General features: G+C 45.8%; 2 protein-coding genes and 1 pseudogene across 5 annotated transcripts; 2 read left to right on the top strand and 1 right to left on the bottom strand.

Moving 5' to 3' along the window:
• Positions 1–434: 434 nt before the first annotated feature.
• LOC120689535 lies at positions 435–3,397 on the top strand. 4 transcript variants are annotated; one of them, XM_039971825.1, is made up of 5 exons: positions 435–1,340; positions 1,771–2,583; positions 2,665–2,838; positions 2,943–3,062; positions 3,151–3,397. In XM_039971825.1, the coding sequence occupies exons 1-5, from the start codon at positions 1,098–1,100 to the stop codon at positions 3,253–3,255; spliced, it is 1,455 nt and encodes a 484-aa protein (XP_039827759.1). In that variant the 5' UTR covers positions 435–1,097; the 3' UTR covers positions 3,256–3,397. The 4 variants fall into 4 exon arrangements, with proteins under 4 accessions (XP_039827759.1, XP_039827762.1, XP_039827760.1 ...); XM_039971828.1 differs by having other exon boundaries at positions 438–965; XM_039971827.1 differs by lacking the exon at positions 435–1,340 and adding an exon at positions 1,373–1,672.
• A 333-nt stretch (positions 3,398–3,730) lies between these two features.
• LOC120689536 (60S ribosomal protein L23) lies at positions 3,731–7,262 on the bottom strand. The gene is made up of 4 exons (XM_039971829.1): positions 7,181–7,262; positions 6,780–7,064; positions 4,084–4,125; positions 3,731–3,999 (listed from the first exon to the last, which is right to left on the bottom strand). Exons 1-4 carry the CDS (start codon positions 7,191–7,193, stop codon positions 3,917–3,919), a joined length of 423 nt encoding a protein of 140 aa, XP_039827763.1. The 5' UTR covers positions 7,194–7,262; the 3' UTR covers positions 3,731–3,916.
• A 3,238-nt stretch (positions 7,263–10,500) lies between these two features.
• Positions 10,501–12,510, top strand: LOC120688882 (annotated as a pseudogene).
• Positions 12,511–21,747: the final 9,237 nt, after the last annotated feature.

Genomic DNA, 21,747 nt, shown 5'->3' with positions numbered 1-21,747 from the left:
TACTACTTTTTGTGACGTCTGGCATCTAGTTCTTTAGAAGCATCTGCCAAAATTGATGGCTTGGCTGATATGTCACCAACCGAAGGGTTACCGATGCTCACGCTAAAGCGAGAATGTCTTCCCACTTTTCTTCTCTAGTTAGGTCTTTGTACACAACATTTCCACTGATATTTTCTGGCTTACTATACAATACATAACAAGGAATGTATCTAAAAATATGGAAAAATATACTTTACAAAATTATACATTAATATAAAGAGTTTTATGTTATTTTGTAGAAAGTTATATATACATTTGAAAGTTATCATTGGTTGGTAGCCTCTCTAAATATCACTGCCCATGAGAACTTTCACTTTGGTGCTAATCATTGCCCTGAGCCATGGTGATGCACAGCTTAATTAAGCATCATATTCCATTGTCAATGAACATGAGTAATAAAAAAAAAATCCACTTTCTACCTACAAAGGGTAAAAGAAAATAAAACAATGTCTCGGTCAAAACCGAGCTAGGAGTAAGGGAAACTAATCTTGGATAGGCAAAGAGATGGTTAAGTAGTTGCTCATGAGCTATATTACAACACATAGCATGCACAAAAATAGTTAATTTCCCATCGATGTTTTTGCTGAAAGATCACGTAAATTAAGATTTTGACAATAATGACATATCTGTAAACCCTTCTCCTAAATAAGCAAGTAGTACTGTTTGCTTGTTGAATCCAAAGTTCTTGCCGTCTCTTATGGGCTATAAATAGCCTGTAAACTTTCTGTTGTTCGTATTCTCTGCATTATAAATAGAAGTTGTTGCCATTTGCATGATCTATGAGTTTTCATATCCTTTATTGTCTTCCATCCTCTCCAATCTGATCACCCTCCGTCAACAACAGCAAAAGGGAGAAGAGAAATTATTCGCCCTAGCGGTTCTGGAGTCGGAGATCCACCATGCTTGACGATGACCATCCCTTCGCCGTAAATCTCTTGGACTAACATTAGGCTCAATTCAATGTGTTCCCTGGCATTGTTTGAGAGTTTCAGAGCCTCTGGGAAAGGTGTTTTCAGGCCTTTCTTCAACGGTTTTTCGGTCAGTGCATGGCTTGATGCATGCATGACCCTCCACTCCCCTTGTCGCCCATGCTTGTTCTTGATCAGGAATCCATTGGATCGGCAGTGGCCATGCATGCTTTGATCTTGCAAGACCAATGGGCATGGGGTGCAATAATTGTTTGGTGCCTATCCAAGAAAAGCAAGAAAGACGCAAGATCAGGAAGAAATCTTTTGAGCTTTTGGACCCCCCCTGCGGTACCAAGAGAATATATACCCCGACTTGATTGTTTTAGCTTGTTGGTATGGATGAACTTTATATCCATTTCGCCGGGAATTTTGATTATTGGGACATTTCTTTTGCTTAAATTCCCTAATCCTAATAGTACCCTTATACTGTTTGCCATCCCCAGAGAGATGGCAAATAGAACATTACTGTTGCACATACAACTGTGCGGCATTTGATTCCCTGGAAAGAAAAGACTATAAAAGAATCACAGTAATATTTTCACAACACGGAGTCGTTAGTACTTAGCAGTTTGCAATTTCAATCTCTAATCGTTCAAATCTTTTGTGTTCTTGAAAAAAAATCTCAGTTTAGCATTTGCATGACGATTAGTATTTGTACACAACAGGTTTGCAATACACAGTTGTTCTATTGATGATAAAAAATGAAGCTTGGTCTGAAATGGATGTTGCTGCAAGTTCTTGGTTGACCTCTGAATTCTCGCAGGATGACATCTCGAGCCCCATTGCGGCGCACATCCTGGACTTCTGCGACGATGGCAGCGGCGGGGACCTCTTCGCGGCCGTGAACGCGGCGTCGGACATGTTCACGGCGTCCTCCGAGGACGCCTCGTCGTCGTCCGTGACGACGCCTCCCGCGCCCTGCAGCCACGGCGACAACGTGTCGTCGGGCGCCACGGCGGCCTTCTCCCCCATGCCGTCCCTGGACTCCACCCTGTCGGCGCTCCTCGAGGAAGACGATCCACCAGTTCCCGACACCGAACTCCTCCCCATCGATTATCAGTTCGCGGCAGCGGTGGCCGGGGATGAGCCACCCCAGCCGGAGCAGCAGTTTGGCCAGGTTCCGGTGGCGCTCCCAATGGCCTCCGCGGCGGAGCAACCGGCGGCTCTGCAGACGCAGATGAGCAGCACGGCGTCGGAGCTCATGCACCTCACCTCCTCCGGGTACAGCGACGAGTGCTTCGCGGCGGCGATGGCCGGCGGAGGGTACGTGGGCCTGGAAGAGGCTTTGTGCCAGCAGCAGCAGCCGCCGCCGCAGCCCGGCGCGTTGCTCCCCGCCGGCGTCATGGAAACCGCCGCGCAGGGGTGCTTCTTCGGCAAGGACGCGGCGGCGCAAGGTGGCTTCTTCGGGACTGGCTGCACCGGCATGGGGACGTCCATGATGGGGATGGAGGAGATCGGCGAGTACCAGCGGATGATGGAGACCGCGAGCGCCGCGCTGGCCGCCACGCGCAGCCCCGACGCGGACTCCGCCGCCGCGGCGCAGATGGCGTTCGCTGGCAACGCCGGGGAAATGCAGGTACAGCTCAGCGCCGGAACACGCGGCATGAACTGAACGCGCGCACGAGGCATGACACGTTTCTTGGTGGTTGCGCGGCAGATGGGCGGCGGCATGAGCCCGGGGCGGCTGCCGGCAGCCGCGGCGGCGACGGAGGCGTCGAGCCTGGAGGACGCGAGCTTCAAGACCGCAAAAATCAGCGTGGAGGAGAGACGGGAGAAGATCCACAGGTACATCAAGAAGCGGAACGAGCGCAACTTCAGCAAGAAGATCAAGGTGACGCCGAGAACGAGAGCGCCATGCCATGGATTCAAATTAACCTTCGGACCCTGCATGTTACTGACGGCATTCTGTTCTTGCTTGCGCCTCAACAATGGCAGTACGCCTGCAGGAAGACCCTGGCGGACAGCAGGCCTCGCGTGCGCGGCAGATTCGCCAAGAACGACGACTACGGCGAGCCGTCGAGGGCGCTTCAGAACCACGACGAGTATGACCAGATTGTAAGTGATCCGAGTAAATCTCACGAAACCACACGAACGCGATGAAATTCTGGACGGCATTGAACACGATCGGACTGCTTGGTTTCAGGCGGGCATGAAGGAGGAAGACATGCTCGACACCGACGCCCTGCAGGCGCACCTCAGCGGGATGAATTCCTACATGTACAACCACACGGTCGAGTCCTGGATGTAGTGCAAGCGAGACATGGCTAACGTTTCCCGTTTCTGTTTCCAAATTTTGTGCAGAATTCAACAGTATTTTTGTTATTTGGTCCCATGGAATAATTTATACTTTATAGGTTTATAAAGTGCAGGGCGAAGCTTGAGTTGCTATAGATCTACTATGTAGTCTTGTTTCTGTATGCCAATCTTATTTCACCCTATTGCGAATAGCCCATAGTTGCATCATGCAGAAGAACCAGGGCAATTCGAAGTTTTGAAGAAAAATAATGCATGTATCAAAATTATATACCTTCATAATACACAGTTTCTGGGATCACAAATGGTTTGCATATCCAGATCCATCAATCTGTATGTTTCCATTGTAAGGAATGATCACAAGAAACATTACTGAACAAACGGAGAAAGCTCGTGCATAATGCTCGAGTCATGAAATGACAAATGGTGGAGTCCGAACCCAAGCCAGAAAGACAGGAAAACAAGATCAGTCAGCACCAGCAAGCCCAATGCAAAATGACTAGGCAATGCTTTCCACTTTGAGTTCAATTATCATAAAACATTTCCAGGAACAGACAACTCGCAAGTACATTACCATAGATGTTTTGGTACAAAATTACATCAGATAGATCTAAATAAGGAGCACACAAAATTGTAAATTTCTCCAAATCCTGATTTTAGACAATGGCGTTTGCTGCGCTAGCAATCCTAGGCCAAAGATCAGCACACTCCTTGCCAATGGGTCCAGTGATAGCAGATCCTGCAAAAGGAAAAACCATGTGATGAGAATTTGTGGACCGAGACCCAGGATTAAGAGATTGCATCGAGTACAATGCCTCACTACCTTTCATCTCGCCTTTTGGGTTCACAATAACCCCAGCATTATCTGCAAAAGTAATTTACAACATGTGTTCAGTTCTGGAGTCAAATACCACAATATGGAATTAACAGCTAAAATAAACAGCACATGATTTGTACATAATAACCAGAAACTTCTGGGAGATATTGCAGGAATCTAATTAACACAACATGAATGAATCAGTAAAGATCAAACAAGAAGCTATTCAAAATGTCCTACATAATAGTGATATTTGACATTTTGTATCAAACAAATAATCTGGTCCTACACTGAAGGAGTCATCATACAATGAAATATAAGGAATATGTCTCATGGAGAGTCCTAGAGTTTCATGGCAGCAACGCCACCACCCAAGGCGATGGGGAATACACCACTTCCATATGGGGAAATTCATACAAAGAAGAAAGCCTCAACAAGAAGAGGCTTCTTTTACGACATTTGCTTAGGAATATGTGAACATGGAAGGTTTGCTCCATATATAGCAGAAGAACCTGACAGACCTTCCATCATTTAGTGTCATTCAATCCATACTAGTAAAAGCCTACAGGGTAAATAAAAAACCAAGCTTCGAAATGCTAATAACCAAGTGTAGATCAAGAGAATCCCATTCACAAAGAAAAACATTGTAACATACACAATGAAACAAACTGCGGATCAACAGTAAACTCATAAAAATGCTCAAAGTGCACAAATAACAGCAATATCTCAGGAATGACATTTTGCAAAGTAATAATGTAGATACCCCCTGAAAGAGACTTCATATAGTGGTATATAAGAAATATATGTCTCATGGCCAGTCCCAAAGTTTCATGGCGGCAACGCTGCTATCCAAGGCGATGGAATATGAGACCACTCCCAGGTGGAGAAATTCTTACAAAGAAGAAAGCCTCAACACCAAGAAGCTTCATTTATGACGTTTGCTTAGGAATATACAAACGTGGAAAGTTTGCTCCATAAAAAGATGAAGAACCTCACAGTCCTTCCGTCATTGAGTGTTCAATCCATACAACCAAAAGCCAACAGGAAAACAGAACAAAACAAACTACGGAATGATAGGTTCTAACCTGATCAAGCAAATCACACACACAGAGGAAAACATTCAATCATACACAATTAAGAAAACAGCAGATGAGCAATAAACTAATCAAAATGTCCTAAATGCACAAATAACAATGATATCTCAGGAATGACATTTTGCAACAAACTAATAATGCAGATACCCACTGAAAGAGAAATCATATAGTGGTACATAAGAAATATATGTCTCATGGCCAGTCCCAAAGTTTCATTGCAGCAACGCCGCTACCCAAGGCAATGGAATATGAGACCACTTCCAGGTGGAGAAATTCTTACGAAGAAGAAAGCCTCAACACCAATAAGCTTCATTTATGACGTTTGCTTAGGAATATGCAAACATGGAAAGTTTGCTCCACATAAAGCTGAAGAACCTCATGGTTCTTCCGTCATTGAGTGTTCAGTCCATACAACTAAAAGCCAACAGGAAAAAGGAACAAAACAAGCTATGAAATGCTTGATTCTAATCTGTAGATCAAGGAAATCCCATTCACAAAGGAAAAAACATTCAATCATACACAGTTAAGGAAACAGCAGATGAGCAATAAACTAATCATAATGTCCTAAACGCACAGGAATGACATTTTGCAACCAAGTAATAATGTAGATACCCATTGGAAGAGACATCATACAATGAAATATAAGGAATATATGTCTCATGGCCAGTCCCAAAGTTTCATGGCAGCAATGCCGCTACCCAAGGCGATGGAATATGAGACCACTTCCAGGTGGAGAAATTCTTACAAAGAAGAAAGCCTCAACACCAAGAACGTTTGCTTAGGAATATACAAACATGGAAAGTTTGCTCCATAAAAAGCTGAAGAACCTAACAGTCCTTCCGTCATCAAGTGCTGTTCAATCCTTACTACTAAAAAGCCAACAGGAAAAGGGAACAAAAGAAGCAACGAAGTGGTTGATACAAACCAAGATTAGAGCAAGCAAACCACATTCACAAAGAAAAATGTTCAAACATACAGAATCAGACAGGGAGTGGATTACCAAGGTAATCAAAACCGCCTAAATGCACAAAGAACAGCGGTATCTTAGGAACCACATTCTGTAACAAATTAACAATGCAGATACCTACTGAAAGAGACACGATATAGTGGTATATAAGACGTATATGTCTCATGGCCAGTCCCAAAGTTTCAAGGCAGCTACGCCACTACCTAGGGCGATGGAATATGAGACCACTTCCAGGTGGAGAAATTCTTACAAAGAAGAAAGCCTCAACGCCAAGAAGCTTCTTTTATGACGTTTGCTTAGGAATATGCAAACACGGCAAATTTGCTCCATGTAAAGCTGAAGAACCTCGCAGTCCTTCCGTCATTAAATGTCATTACATACTACTAAAAGCCCACAGAGATTCAGAGAAAAGAATAGAACAAGCAATGAGGTGCTTGTTCCATACAGAGGGCAGATAAATCGATGAGGTTCCTACTACAGAAAAGTCGGTCAGCGAAATACACTACAAGCAACAGAACGCCTGAGACGCACACTACAGATTAGAAACAAAGCGTCAAAGCATCAAAACAGACCCTGCTACGGTCCGGTTGGGCACATCGAGATCGAGCGGTATAGTAGGACCAGGAGGCGTCATTGGTTACCTTCGAAGTACATGTAGACTCCGTCCTTGCGGCGCCACGGCTTGCGCTGGCGGACGATGACGGCGGGCATGACCTTCTTCCTGAGGTCGGGCTTCCCCTTCTTGACGGTGGCCATGACCATGTCGCCGACGCAGGCGGACGGCAGGCGGTTGAGCCTGCCCTTGATGCCCTTGACGGAGATGATGTAGAGGTTCTTGGCGCCCGTGTTGTCGGCGCAGTTCACCGTCGCCGCCACGGGCAGACCCAGCGACATGCGGAACTTGTTCCCCGCCGACCCTCCCCTCCCTGCCCGCGTTCCATTCCGACACAGAAGGCAGCTGAGTTAGCAAAGACGAGAGAGGAGCGACGGAGGAAGGAACCGGATCGGCGGGAGGGCGGATGGAGCTGGGGGAGCTACGTACCGCGCTTCGACATGGCGGCGGCGGCGGCGGCGCGAGTCGAGGGGGTCGGCTAGGGTTTGCGCTGGCTCATGCCTTATAGTGGGGGGGGGGAGCGAAGCGAGGTGGTAGTTGGGCCTGGGCTCGGTAAGCGGGCCGCACGAGACGGCCTATTATGTGAATTCAGGCTTCTCAACCTTTTGGGCTCTGAGGCCGATTTGAGCGACCATTGATTTGGCCAACAGACGGCACAGCTGCACAAGTCAAATTCCTGGCCAACTGCGTGCTTAATAAGAGGAAGCAAAATGTTACCCAGTCCATGCTTTTGAACTAAAAATGCTAGCTGCTCGATGCAGTCGCAGTCTGCCATGGGCATCCTGATCAATCTACGAGTTTTATCTTTTCATGTTTTTTCACCCGTGTAAATAAGCGTCTTCTCAAATTAATCACGCAGTCAGGTATCCAATCCCTTCGCCCTCTAAAACACCGACGAAACGATTGCAAGCATGGCAATGTGATGTGGCCGTCGATCATGGCTCGACACGAAAAAGGCACAAACGGCCGGCCGATCATGGCTACGCGCCGGCCCTTTCCAAAATCCAAACTGCCACCACCGGCCGTGTCCTTTTCGGGTGAGATCTGTCGATCCCCCGACCACGCTGATGACTCGTACCGCACGCACGAGCTTCGTTCCTCAGCTCTGATCCAAGTTCAGGGTTGCTTTAGCGTTGGCATCCGACCGGAAAGCGGCAGCCGCTGAGCCGCGGCGCGGCAGGCCGATCGACACGAGAAGCTAAGGTCGCGGCAAGAGTATAGCCGTATAGGTGCGTGCTCGTGCCTATCGCCCTCTTCGCGCAGCCTGATCCGGCGTTCGTGGCGGTTCGGTTCGATCTGGCTCTCGCCGGTCGCCAACCCAACCGTAGATCGATGATCTACGTCACTACGTGCAGCGTGCGCGATGCGGCGGCGGCGGCGGCGGTGCGGGAACGCATTGTGCATGTGACAATTCGTGCGGCCATGGTCATCTCCCCATACACAGTCACAAGGCTTTCACCAGAGAAAGACAGTCTTCCCCGAGAAGACAGGGTTTATCGATAACACACTCGATCGATCAGCTTGCCGAACCTACCGTCGGAAACCTTAACAAAACTAAAGCCCACTGGCGGTCACCAGTTCGGTGATGGCATGTGTCGAGACGCCATCGCCGTTGCCAGATTATTAGCCACCTCCACTTGTACTTAGAGGTTGTTTGATTTCAATGGCTAAACTTTAGGCCATGTCCTATCAAAAAAATCTTAGTATTTAGTAGTATTAAATGAAGTCTAATTATAAAACTAATTGCAGAATCTTAAGGCTAAACTGCGAGACAAATCTAATCAGGTATGTTAATCCATAATTAGAGGATGGTTACTGTAGCATCACTACAGCAAATCATGAATTAATTATGCTCATTAGATTCATCTCGTAAATTAGCACCCATGTGTCAAAAAAAAATTATAAACAGATTTTATTTAATACTTATAAATAATAAGATTCTTTTGATGTCACAGGGACTAAAAAAGCTGGTGGAAATAAATAGGGTCCTATCTGGTTTGTGACAGTTGCCTATTTATTACTGCAGGTGCGGGCCCACCCGCCCAGCCGATGAGATGGACATCATGGAACGTGCCCTGCCGCTCCTGACACGAGCTTATGGGCGTGTTTGATATGGGCCAAAAGGGGGAGGCCGAGCCCGTGGCGTGCAGAGTGGGTGTTTGATTTACTTGGCCCAGATTCGGAGCCTAGCCAGCGGCGTGCAAAATCCCTTCTCTCTCCTGGCTCTGGCCATACGCTCTAGGTTTTCGTTTCTCCTCGGCCATGCTCTTGCGGCGCTCGCGCTGGCGATTCTGGCGGCTGCGCGCGGCTCTGGCGGGCTCGCGCGGGAAGAGGGAAACTTCCGCGCGCTCCCTTCCCCGCTGAAATCCATGGCCTATATTAACCCCCTTTCTCCCTCTCTCTGCTCTTCTCCTCCTCTCCACACTCCACTCCCGTTGAGGTACTGTCGTCGAGGTGAGCTCCGTTGCCGGCGCGTCGGTTGCGTTCTGCGGGCTTCATCTCCGTTCTCCCGGTGTGGATCTGCGTCCAGGCGGCGCGTCTCCCTCTGTTGGCGGGCTCCGGCGAGGCGGTCTTCTTCTTCTCCGGCGAGGCGGTGTTTCTGTTCGTGGATCTTGCGTCTCTTGTGCTTCGTCGTCCAGATCTGCTCCTTCCTCCCCACCACCTTCCGATTTGAGCAGCATCTGCACCCCTCCGACTCACCTGAGGTGAAATCGGTTTTTCCCCCCCAACCTTCTCGGTCTACTTTTAATGTTTGCCTCGGATCTCTGTACTTTTTGTTGATGTTTACTATACTCATGGTCAATCCTGCCTATTGTCGTCCATGGTTATTTGTTCTTATTGTTGGTACTTCATTGATTTGTTTCATAGTGTTACTATTCTTGCCGATGTTCATGTTTTGTTGGTACTGGGAGATGAATGGTCGATGATGAATAGCTTATGTGGCACAGAGAGGCATTTTTTATGCGGGCCGTGCCTTTTTGTGAATGCTTACACTACCATGCAGAGGCTAGCCAGGGTCTACCTAAATTACTTATACATTTGTGAATGAATGTAGATGGATGCAAATGCACAACATGCTTTGATGGCTAGGCAAGCAGCTGGGATGGTTGTTGTGATGGTGACCTTTGTAGTAAATAGGCTTAGAAGGATTAGGGGAGAAGAGGCAATCCCTTATGGCCCTAGGACTCATGCCTCAAGGCATAGGCAGAGCACACTGCAATTGATGTACAATTACAACGATGTTGAATGCGTTGCAATGCTGCGCATGAGAAGAGTCCCTTTTTTTCTTTATGTAACCTGCTAAGAAATAGAGGCCTTGTACCTGAGACAGTAGGGTGTCCTGTGGAAGAGCAGGTGGCAATGTTTTTGCATGTGGTTGGTCACAACTAGAGATTTAGGGTAGTGCACCAATCTTTTAGGAGGTCCATTGAGACTGTGAGTAGAGTCTTTCTCCAAGTGTTGTATGCAATTGGTGAGTTAAGGGCTGACATGATGAAGCCTCCTTCCACTGCCACACATCCAAAGATTTTGGGGAGCCACAGATGGTTTCCTTTTTTGATGGTACTTGTTCATTAGATGCACATCTCATTAGGTTGGCGACACTTGGTACACTTGTTGCTTAAATGCACTTCGCCAATTTTTTGTAGAATTGCATTGGTGCCATTGATGGCACACATGTGTTGGCAAGGGTGCCTACACACATGCAACAAGCTTTCAGGGGTAGACACAAGCATCCAACACAGAATGTGATGGCTGCAGTGAGCTTTGACCTAAAGTTTACATATGTTCTTGCTGGCTGGGAGGGCTCAGCCCATGATGCACTAATCCTGGCTGATGCCATTGAGAGAAATGATGGCTTCACTGTCCCTGCAGGTAATTGCATTAGCTAGAGATTTACTTATGCCCACTGCAACCTAGTACACATATTGACACTGCTTCTCCACACATTGTAGGCCATTTTTAGCTGGTAGATGGTGGATATGCATGCAGACCTGGCTTCTTGCCTCCATTTAGGGGGGTCAGATACCACTTGAGTGAGTTTGGGAACAGAAACCACCCCACCACTTCAAAAGAGCTATTCAATCTTAGGCACTCCTCTCTCAGGGTATCAGTTGAGAGGGCCTTTGGTGCACTTAAGGGTCGGTTCAGAATTATTGACAACAAATCTTTCCACAAGTACAAGAGTCAAGTTAAGCTTGTACTGGCTTGCTGCATTCTGCACAACTGGATCATTGGGTTTGGCCTAGATGAGATTGTACCAGTAGAGGAAGGTTTTCATGGTGACCTGCCTGAGGATGATGAGGGAGAGGTGGCTCTAGACTCACCTACCATGGTGACTCTTAGGGATGAGATTTGCAATGCTATGTGGGCTGCTAGGGGGACATCTAGGACTTGATTTACTTGTATGTCATGGATGTGTAAAATAATTTGGTAGACCCTGGATATGGAACTAATGTGTGGTGGATTGTTGCTGTAGTCTTACAATGCTATGTCTGAGACCATGTTGCAATTTGGTTATTTGTGCTTCATTGCTTCTGTACCTTTTACAGTGGTTATTTGTGCTTCATTGCTTCTGTACCTTTTACAGTGGTTATTTGTGCTTCATTGCTTCTGTACCTTTTACAATGGTAGGATGGCTGCTAGTAATGGTGATGTCGATGCTGCGTTTGTGCCTGCTGCTACCTTGATGCAAGGTGCAACGGCACTTGGTCAGCCAGCACAACCTGCTTTGGTTGACCTGGATGGGGGAGCACCTAATGGTGAGCCTGCAATTGCTGTAGGACAGCAAGGACCCATGAGGTGGAATAACAACACTTCTGGTTTTGTCCTAAGGAGGATGGCCCAGATTGTGTCTGAGGGGTCTAGGACTGACAAGACATACAAAGATAAGGATGTCAATGCTGTAGCTAAGGCTCTTAGGGACTACAGTGGGGTGGCTGTTAGTCCAACTCAGGTGTATAATCATCTGAGAAAGTGGAAACAAAAGTGGGCTAAGGTAGCCAAGTTGAAGGATCTTAGTGGGGCAACATTTGATGATGATGTCCATGCCATAATGCTTGAGCAGGACCACTACCTTGGTCATTGCAAGGTACTAAGTAATGTATGACATCATGTACAATTCTCTTCTTAATTCTGGCCTCTCTTCTTAACTGTCTTGTATCTTCTTCACTTTGTGGACTCACTACAGGACCACCCTAAGGATGCTGAATACCTCAACACCCCCATCAGGTTCTACAAAGAGATGGAGGCCCTCTTTGGGAGCACTTTTGGCAACTGGTAGGTTTGCCTTAGGGTCCAATGAACCATTGGGGGTGAACAATGCAGACAGTGTGGCTGCTAAGCTTGAGGGGCAGGACTTCTCTTGTGGTACTTTTGAAAACAAAAGTACCTCTGAGTTTGGGGAGGGCAGCAAGGCCACAACACCTGTGTTTGGGGATGGCAGCAAGGACAACATTGTAGGGGCTAAGAGGAAGAGGGCCAACTTTAGTGAGGAAGAGATGCTTATGATGACCAACATGACATATGCTGTCAACAATGTTGCCAATGCTATGCTGAAAACAGGTGCTGCACATGTCGATCCAGACCTCTACCTTGCTGTCATGGAGATGGAGATGTCTGACTTCTCCACTGAGGCCTTGATTGTTGCCTACACCCATCTCCTTGAGAACAAGGCTGTTGCAACTGGTTTTGTCAACATGTCCACCCCCCATAGGGCCATATGGTTTAGGACCTACCTGGCCAAGAACTACTATATGTAGTTCTGTCCATGTTGTGCAGACATCACTTAGAGGGGGTTGACTGTTGAGAAGTATAGTTCCTCCACCTCCCTCCCCCACTCTCTTCTCTTTTGGGTTCCATTTTGGCTAGAAACTGTGCATGGTAGATGGCTGATCAGCACCTGTTCTTTTGGGTTTACTTAGCAGGAGGGTGGCTAACTAAGGATAGTGTACTTATATTTCAACTTGTTGTATTCTAATGTAGCCTCTGTTGGCTTGCTGTTGCACTGATATGAAGTTGTATGCTATCACGATCCATTCCTGTTTCATTACTTCATAATATGTTTACACATGCCACCTGATTATTTTTTACACACATGATGATTAGTTGATGATAACTGTGTGATGATGAAAACTGGTGTTGGTCAACTCTAACTCCAACTCAATGTTGTTATTTTGAAATGGCCGATGATGTTGGGTAATTAGCTGAGGCTATTATTTTAGACCTGATCATGTGAACTTTGCTATTTTCATGTGTTGCTGTTGAAATATGTTGAGTTGTGACTCCATGGGCCATGCTGGATTGGCTGGAATCAAACACCATCTCGTTTTGGTAGTTGGGGTTGGGCCATGCTGCTGGCTATGAATCAAACACAGAAAAGTAATAACCTGGCCCAAATGCTGCATGCAAATCAAACAAGAACACTTGTGCACCGCAGGCCGAGCCGTGGCTGGCCTGGACCTGGCTCGCTGGCCAGGCCATGCATAGCCCTGATATCAAACACGCCCTATAAGACCAGCAGGCAGAGCAGAGGGTTCCATTTTCCTTGGCATACAAGCTAACGGAGGAGGTGGACAATTTCCTCAACACTAGAAATTAGGAGCACAGGCTTCATTTTCTCGACAATTATCCCTCATGTGTAAGCTCCTTAGACCTCAAATGTGGAAAGTAGGGGTCACTAGAATTCCGAAACTCTAGGCCTCTGACCCTGACCTTGATACAATACTCAATTCACAAATCAACCCAATTCACAAATCAACACAAATATCTTTTTCATATTCCAGACTCGATCATTCACAAGTGAATGTCTACAGCCACTCAAACACACAACTCAACAAATAAGAATGTAGTACGCAGACTGCTAGCATACGCCACCAAAGACACAATAAGTTTGGAACAAACCAACAAAATGAAAGCTAGTTACTAAGCCTCAACCCTGCTCCTGAAGTTCCATCCAACCTTACTGAATAGCTCCATGACCGCGCTCTCCAATCGACAACAGCTTTCCTTCAAGTAATTCTTCTCTTCCTCTTTAGACAACTGCGACCAACACCTTTTCCAGTACGTCCCTCTGAAAATTACTTGTAGATATGAGTTAGTTATGGTTCGTTTGAATACTATGTCATTTCTACTCAACCATAAATAAAGCCCAACACATAGCCGAAGCCCCTACTAAGATCAGTTGTCTAAGTGCTGAAGAAAAATTTCTTAGCCAAGATCCCAACAAATTTGAAACAATAGTAGGTGGTTGAATTCCAAACAAGACATAGATCATATTCCAAATAAATCTTGCCACATGGCAGTCAAAAAACAAGTGTTGTATTGTCTCATTAGAGTTACAAAAGCAACACTTAGCACAACATTTCCAATTTCTCTTAATCAGGTTATCTTTTGCTAATGTAACCCCTCTCTTCAAGTACCATAGAAAGATTTTTTTTATCTTGAGTGACACTTTTATTTTCCATAAGACCCAACTTCCTAGATTATTTGCAGCCTGCATCAAATCTAAGTACATTGATCTAACTGTAAGGGAGTTGTTCTTATTCAATCTCCACACAAATTTGTCACATGTTTCTATTAAGTTGACGCTTAGCACTAGTGTAACCAGCTGAATCCATGATTTCAATCTATCTCCCACTAATGCTCTTCTAAAAGAGACATTGAGTGGTCTTGTGCTTAGCATTTCTGCTACTGTTTGGTGTTTTCTCCTTGTAATATTATATAACGATGGAAACTGGTTCATTAACGGCTCTTGTCCTATCCACCAGTCATCCCAAACCCTTGTTTGAACTCCATTTTGGACAATAAATCCTCCTCTTGCAAAGAAGAAATCCTTAATTTCCATTAAGCCGGACCAGAAGTGGGAATCCCCTGGTTTCTTGACTCCTTATGCTAATGTCTTGTTGCTTAGATATTTCTTTTTAAGCAACTATTGTCAAGTACCATCCTCATTTAAGAGTTTAAACAACCATTTGCTAAGCAAGCAAATATTATGGACCTCAAGATTCACAATTCCCAACCCTCCCATACTCTTGGGTGTACACAGAACACTCCATTTTGCCAACCTATACTTTTTCCTATGGTCATCACATTGCCAAAAAAAATCTAGATCTATAGTAATCTAGCTTCTTGAGAACCCCTTTAGGAATTCTAAAGAAGGATAGCATGAACATGGGAAGGCTTGAGAACACAGAGTTTATGAGCACTAGTCTCCCTCCTACAAATAGTAGTTTCCCTTTCCAGCTGCTTAACCTCTTTTGAAACCTTTCTTCAATCAAGCCCCAATCCTTATTTGCAAGTTTCTGGAATTTCATTGGGATCCCAAGGTATTTAAAAGGGAAACATTCCTTCTTGCACCCAAAGACTTGGGTATAACTTGCTGCTATATCCTTAGCTCCACCAAGACAAAAAAAAGTTCACTCTTGTGGAAGTTAATTTTAAGGCCAAACAACTTTTCGAAAGCACACAACACTAGTTTCCAGTTTTTTGCATGTTGTAAGTCATTTTCCAAAAAAAGAATCGTGTCATCGGCGTACTAGAGAATTGACAAACCTCCATCTACCGGGTGGGGTACTAGACCCTTGATTTGCTCGTTTTCCCTAGCCCTTGAAATAAGCACCGCTAACATGTCTGCCACGACATTGAAGAGCACCGGTGACAAGGGATCTCCTTGCCTTAACCCTGTTTTTGTTTGGAAAAAGTTTCCAATGTCATCGTTGATCTTAACTCCAACGCTTCCACCACTTACAATCATCTCAACCCAAAGTTCCAATTGACCTTATCATAGGGCTTATCAAAATCTAGCTTCAGTATAAGCCCACTTTGCTTTTCCTATGGAGTTCATGTATAGTTTCATGCAGAATCACCACTCCCTCCATTATATATCTCCCAGGCAAGAAGCTGTTTAAGACGGTTTAATTACTTTATTAGCCACTGTACTGAACCTACTGGCCATGACCTTTGTAAAGATTTTGAAACTAACATTTAACATACAAATTGGTCTATACTGTTGGATCATCTTAACCTCTCGTAGTTTTGGGAGCAACGTTATTATCCCAAAGTTTAAACTAAAAAGAGGCAGTTCACCATTATGGAAGTCCCTAAACAAGGCCATTAGGTCATTTTTATGAGAATCCAACAGACTTGATAAAATTCCACAGGGAAACCATCAGGTCCCGGAGCTTTATTGTGTATCATTAGAAAAATCGCATCCCTAACCTCTTTTTCAGAAAAGCTCGCTATTAGGATCTCATTTTCGTCATTGGAAACCTGTGCAATATCATCTATCATGTACTCATCCAAAGAGAAATTATTTTGCTTTGATGGACCAAAAAGACCTTTATAATACTTGGTAATGTATCTTTTCAAGTTCTCCACCCCTTTAATTATCCATTCTTCTTGTTCAAGCCTGAAAATTCTAGTTTTTCGTCGCTTGCCATTTGCCACCATTTGAAAGTATTTAGTATTACTATCGCTTTGTAACAATTCTTTAGTCTTAGCCCTTTTGAACCATTTGATTTCCTCCTCTCTTAGTAGCTGGGCCAACCTATCCTTAACACATTGTTTGAGATCAATTTCCTGCTGATTCAAGAGGCAATTTTCAGCATTTTTGTCCAACTCATCGGCCTTTTTCATTAGCTCTTGCTTTTCTTTCTTATATGCACCATTCATATTTTTTGCCCAGCCCCTCAGAAATTTTCTTAGCCTTCTAATTTTGTTTTGCCAAACCTTTAAGGCTGAAGTGCCTCTATTCTCTCTATTCCAAACATCTGACACCAGATCAAAGAAACCTTCTCTTAGTAACCAACCTAGTTTAAATTTGAGCAATGGTTGTTATTTAGATGTCGACCCCTCACCTATATTTAATAGTAAAGGAGTATGATCTGAAGTATCCCTACTCAAGGTGACTACTGTAGCTAAAGGAAAATGTTGCTCCCATTCCGTATTGACCATCTCTCTATCAAGTTTCTCATATGTTGGGCTCTAGCCGAATTAGCCCATGTAAATTTCCTTCCTGACATTCCTAATTCTCTTAGATTTAATCCATCAATGGTGGCGTTAAAAAGGAAAGGCCATCTCTTGTTATACCATTCATTATTTTTTTCACTTTGATTTCTGATGATATAGAAATCACCACCAATCATAAGTGGTAAATTTTCTTAACTGCAAGCATGGACTAATTCGGTCAAAAAAGACTTCTTTATATATAGGTTGTGCTGCTCCATAAACAGCCACAAGAACCCATTAAAAGTTATCTGTTTTATTTCTCAATCTGAGTTGCACATAGAAATCACCCTCATGTATACTTCCAATATCTAGCACATCCAAATTTACTCCTAAAAGAATCCCACCAGACATCCCATGAGGCTCAGTCCAGTGCCAGATAAATTTTTTTCCTCCACACAGACCATTAAACGTTGTTTGAGTGAAGTCTTTCTTTCCTGTCTCTACAAGAGCAATGAAATATAAGTTCTGCTCTCTAGTCATGTCAGTAAGGAATTTTGTTTTAGCCAAGTCCCTAAGACCTCTGCTGTTCCAAAAAAAATCCTCTCATTTTAAAACAGTGTCAAAATTTTTAAACAGTCCTACTTTGCAGGTTTTTCTTTTAAGTGGCTTAGCACTTGACCTATTTCTCTTCCTTACAGTCCTAGGACCACTTCTTAGGTGATAATTTCTTCATCGTACACTTCATCCATAAGTTCACCACACAACTGTTTGATTGCAGATTTTTCTAACTCTTCTAAACTTTCCTCGTTATCGCTGTCCAGTGGAAAACTCTCAAAATTTTGAGGATCAGTTTTAGTAGGAACACTACCAACTGCAGAAGCACTAAGCTGTTTTACTAAGGAAAGCCTATCAGCCTCACAGGAACCCACGTTCACTCCTAATTGCAAAATATTCGACACAATATTATTCAGATTTAAAGAATAGAGGTTGTCTTCATCTGGCTTCAGTCTTCACTCCTCAAAAGACAATACACTTATACTTCAACATCTTATGTGTTTATCTGGCTTTAGCCTTCACTCCTTGAAAGACAACTACAAGCCTAGAACAACACCTGCAGTCGTGAAGGCGCGCATGAGGGTGCTTGAGAGAGGACAGTGGTGTCGCTGATGAGCCTGTACGACCGTGGTGGTCGGACTAGGGTGAGCCGCGGTAGCAGCTGCACCTGCACGGCGTGGCGGTTGCTGTCACCGGTGCCGGTAAGCTGGCTCTTGAGGAGGTTGCTGTCCAGGTTGAGAAGGAGGAGTGCGGCGTGCCAAAGGCGGGTTGAGGCAAGGTCCCTCAGGTACGACCTGCACTACTCCCAGAACTTCGACGATGACAGCCTTGCTGGATCCTCCGGCGGCCACCGCTCATAGCTGGGTGGAGAGATCCTTCTTCTGCAGGCCGTCCATACTTTGTACATACTTCTTGTGTGTAATTAGCTCTGCAAGATAGTGCCATCAATCGATTTGTCGCTAAAACGACCTATAGCGACCATAATGCAGTCATTATTTTTGGATTGTGGTATAGTGTCAGCAACCGCCAGATTGCTTTGCTCATATATACTAGTATGTTGTAATGGATCAGGCGATCAGCATTCAGGAAGGCTTTAATTTGGACATCTTACAAGTCAACTTCGTTTGCGCGCCACTAGTGCGCTTAGCAATTCCATCTTCTTGTTGATATACGCACATTGACTTGACCGTTCTTTCAAAAGAAAAACAAAAAGAAAAGATAAGTTCATTTCGAGCTCTTCTGTGTTCGGATTAATGGAGGTGGCCGCCCCGCCCGGCACATCTGTTGTTTAGGCATATGCGTGTATGGTTGACTTTTTTTTCGCAGGGAAGGTTCTCCTGATTATTGCTAATTGTTACTAAAATGAATCAATGAATCACAGCTTTTTTGTAAATACTGTTTTGGGAGTTCAGTGAAGAGCATTCGCATAGTGATATTTGAATCGACGCTTTGGCAGAAACCATCACCAAAGTGTTAACCTTGGCACCCAAAATCTACTAATCTAGAGGCCACAGGCAAAAACTTGCATGAGGGAATAACCTCAAAGTAAAGCGAATTTGTTCTGATATCCTTGCACCATGATGGTTTGGATGATTTGCACATATATGTAAATCTATATTGCTGGAATATTTCAAGGCCTACGGGAGCCTCTGCTATTGTTTGCTGCTACTCACGAATGGAAGATTGCCACCTGACTGTCACCATGTAGTATTGCTTGCGTTTCCTTTACGCGCATGGAGTGGTGGCGTGCTTCAGCTCATTCAAAAGCGGCGTCCCACACGTGCGCCCATCAGCAAGCCGGGGCGTCGTCAGTGCCGTTACCTCCCATGCATGGCCGTCTCGCTCGGGATCACATGTCCTGCCGCCGGCCCATTGCTGCTCGCGCATTCCCCCCGCAACCCTCACCGGCGCTGTCCGAAGCCCACGTTCAAACAATGACCGTTCAATCAAAATTTATTGGATTAAAATGATCCTCTGTAAAACAGCAAATAGGTGAAACAAACCACAAATGAAACAACAGTGTAAACGCTCCCATCAAAACCGTTGGCACACATCTACGCGTATTTGTTCTTCTTTTTTTTTTAACGAACGGGCACGAGAGGGTGCCTATTTCATTGATAGAGAAAGGAGTTTACAACCGGCAGGAAGCCGGGAGAGAACAAAATTACTCTCGCGAAATTAAAGACGCTAGATCTTTTGCCCCGGCTTGCGCCCACAAGACCGCCTCCGCCTTGATTTTCGCCACTAAGGAAAGTGTAGGTTTTTCCTGTCGCCAAAAAACCCTGGCGTTCCTTTCTTTCCACACTTCCCAGATCACAAGTAGGGTGAGGCTCCTACCGGCTTTGCGGGAGGCCGTCGTCGACGTGGTGATCATATCCCACCAATCTTGTAGAGATGCGTATGCTCTCCATTCCCTCGGTCTCCAGCTTGGTTGTTGGGTCCAAGAGGATATGAACTCCCAAACTCTTCTGGTGTACCTGCAATCGGCTAGAAGATGCTTTGCCGTCTCCATCGTCCGGTGACACAGCGGGCAGTCCGGACTGTGCTCCCAACCACGCCTAGCAAGGCGATCAGAAGTCCACACACGGTCTTGAAGAATCAGCCAACCAAAGAGCTTGCACTTTGGCGGGGCCCATGTGCGCCAAATGGAATAAAGATGTGGTTCTCTGGTGGATCCGAGGAACTGTGCTCTGTAAGCCGAGGCCGCCGTGTAGTTACCGGACTCCGTGAATTTCCAACGGATTTGGTCGTCGTGCCCAGGCCGTAGCTAAATTTGACGGGTCAGGTTCCAGAGTATCACAAATTCTTGCAGATGTGTTGTCGTTAATCCGTTGACGATGTTTAGATCTCTGATCCAATTGTCATTGGTAAGTGCATCTGCAACGTTGCGACGCCTTGATTTTGAAAGGCGAAAAAGGCTGGGCGCGATGTCCTTTGGCCGTCTACCGGAGAGCCACCCAGAAAACCAGAAGGACGTGATGTTCCCGTCGCCTAACGTTATAGTTGTGCAGGCCGCAAAGAGCTGACGGTCAGCCTCGTCGCAAAAGGAGTTTCCATGCCAACCCACGCTTTGTCCATTGCGGTCCACTCGTGCCAGAGCCAACGGGCGCGAAGGGCACGTGCTAACTTTTCCAAGTCAAGCAGCCCCAGTCCCCCATTAGGTTTTGGTAGGCAGCACCGAGTCCAAGTCACTTTGCACTTGCCGCCAGTAAGCTCCTTGTCACCAGCCCACAAGAAGCGTTTTCGCAGGCCGTCAATTTCCTGGAGGATTTTCTTGTATGTTTTGAGCACAGTGAGGAGATAAATCGGCTGGGAGGAGAGGACGGACTTGGTAAGACTGAGGCGTCCGGCTTGTGTCAGGTGGCGACCATTCCATGTTGACAGCTTCGCCTTGGCCTTGTCAATGATTTGGTTGAAAATCGATTTTCCGGAGGCGTCGAACGGAAAGCGGTAGACCGAGGTATCTGATGGGGAAGCCGGTTCTAGTTGCCCCAAAATCCGCAAGAACTTCTTCGAGATCGATGTTGCAGCAGTTTATTGGTGTGATACTTATTTTTTGCAAATTGGAAACAAGGCCAGTTACTTCGCCAAACCCCGTAAGGAGTTGTTTAAGGTTGACCATGTCAGTTGTGGTTTTCTTGACAAAGATGACCGCATCGTCAGCGTACATTGATGTACGGAAGTGCGCAACCCGGTCGCCTATTTTGCTGAGGAGGCCAAGGTCGGTTGCTCTTGCCAGAAGATGATGAAGTGGGTCTATAGCGAGGATGAAGAGGAGTGGGGAGAGGGGGTCTCCCTGTCGTAGACCACGGCCGTGCAAGATCGGTTTGCCCGGAGAGCCGTTAAGTAGGATTTGCGACGATGAGGAAGCTAAAGTAGCGTCAATCCAATCGCGCCAACGTGCAGGAAAGCCCCGATGTTGAAGCAGGTTATTGAGGTAGTCCCAACGCACGGAGTCAAAAGCTTTGGAGATGTCAAGCTTGATAAGCAACGAAGCTGTTTTGTTGCGATGGAAACGCCTTGCAATCTTGCGGACGTAAAGGAAGTTGTCGTGAATGCTACGACCCTTGATGAAAGCGCTCTGTCATGGGGAGATTAGGCTGCTCATGTAGGGTGCCAGCCTGATAGCCAGGGCCATGTTGATTATTTTCGCAACACCATGAATGAGACTGATTGGCCTGTAGTCATGCACGCGATCGGCCCCGTCCTTCTTTGGTATGAGCACAATATTTGCCTTATTGACAAGGTTTAGGTTGGAGCAACGCAGGTTATGGAAGGAGTTGACGGCCGCCATGACCTTGTTCTTTATGATTGGCCAGCATGATTTGTAGAACAGTCCTGTGAAGCCATCAGGGCCTGGCGCCTTGTCTTGTGGCATTTGCTTAATGGCGTGCAAGATTTCGTCTTCAGTGAAAGCGGCCGCCAAAGGCTCGAGGTCAAGCTGCGGGAAAGATGAGTGGTCCCAGTTGAAGTCCCTTGTTGGCTGTGGTGGCGTA

Source organism: Panicum virgatum, chromosome 9N (assembly GCF_016808335.1).
Source record: "Panicum virgatum strain AP13 chromosome 9N, P.virgatum_v5, whole genome shotgun sequence".
NCBI classification, from domain to species: domain Eukaryota; kingdom Viridiplantae; phylum Streptophyta; class Magnoliopsida; order Poales; family Poaceae; genus Panicum; species Panicum virgatum.
Note: the sequence above shows the minus strand (reverse complement) of the source record. Positions and strands in the feature narration are given on the sequence as shown.

Coding starts and splice junctions, on each gene's coding strand:
- LOC120689535 (XM_039971825.1), top strand. CDS start 1,098: ATGCATGACCCTCCACTCCCCTTGTCGCCCATGCTTGTTCTTGATCAG. Junction 1,341..1,770: donor TTGATTGTTTTAGCTTGTTG/GTATGGATGAAC, acceptor GAATTCTCGCAG/GATGACATCTCGAGCCCCAT. Junction 3,063..3,150: donor ACGACGAGTATGACCAGATT/GTAAGTGATCCG, acceptor GCTTGGTTTCAG/GCGGGCATGAAGGAGGAAGA.
- LOC120689536 (XM_039971829.1), bottom strand. Junction 4,126..6,779: donor AGTCTACATGTACTTCGAAG/GTAACCAATGAC, acceptor TTACTTTTGCAG/ATAATGCTGGGGTTATTGTG. Junction 4,000..4,083: donor CCCAAAAGGCGAGATGAAAG/GTAGTGAGGCAT, acceptor TTCCTTTTGCAG/GATCTGCTATCACTGGACCC.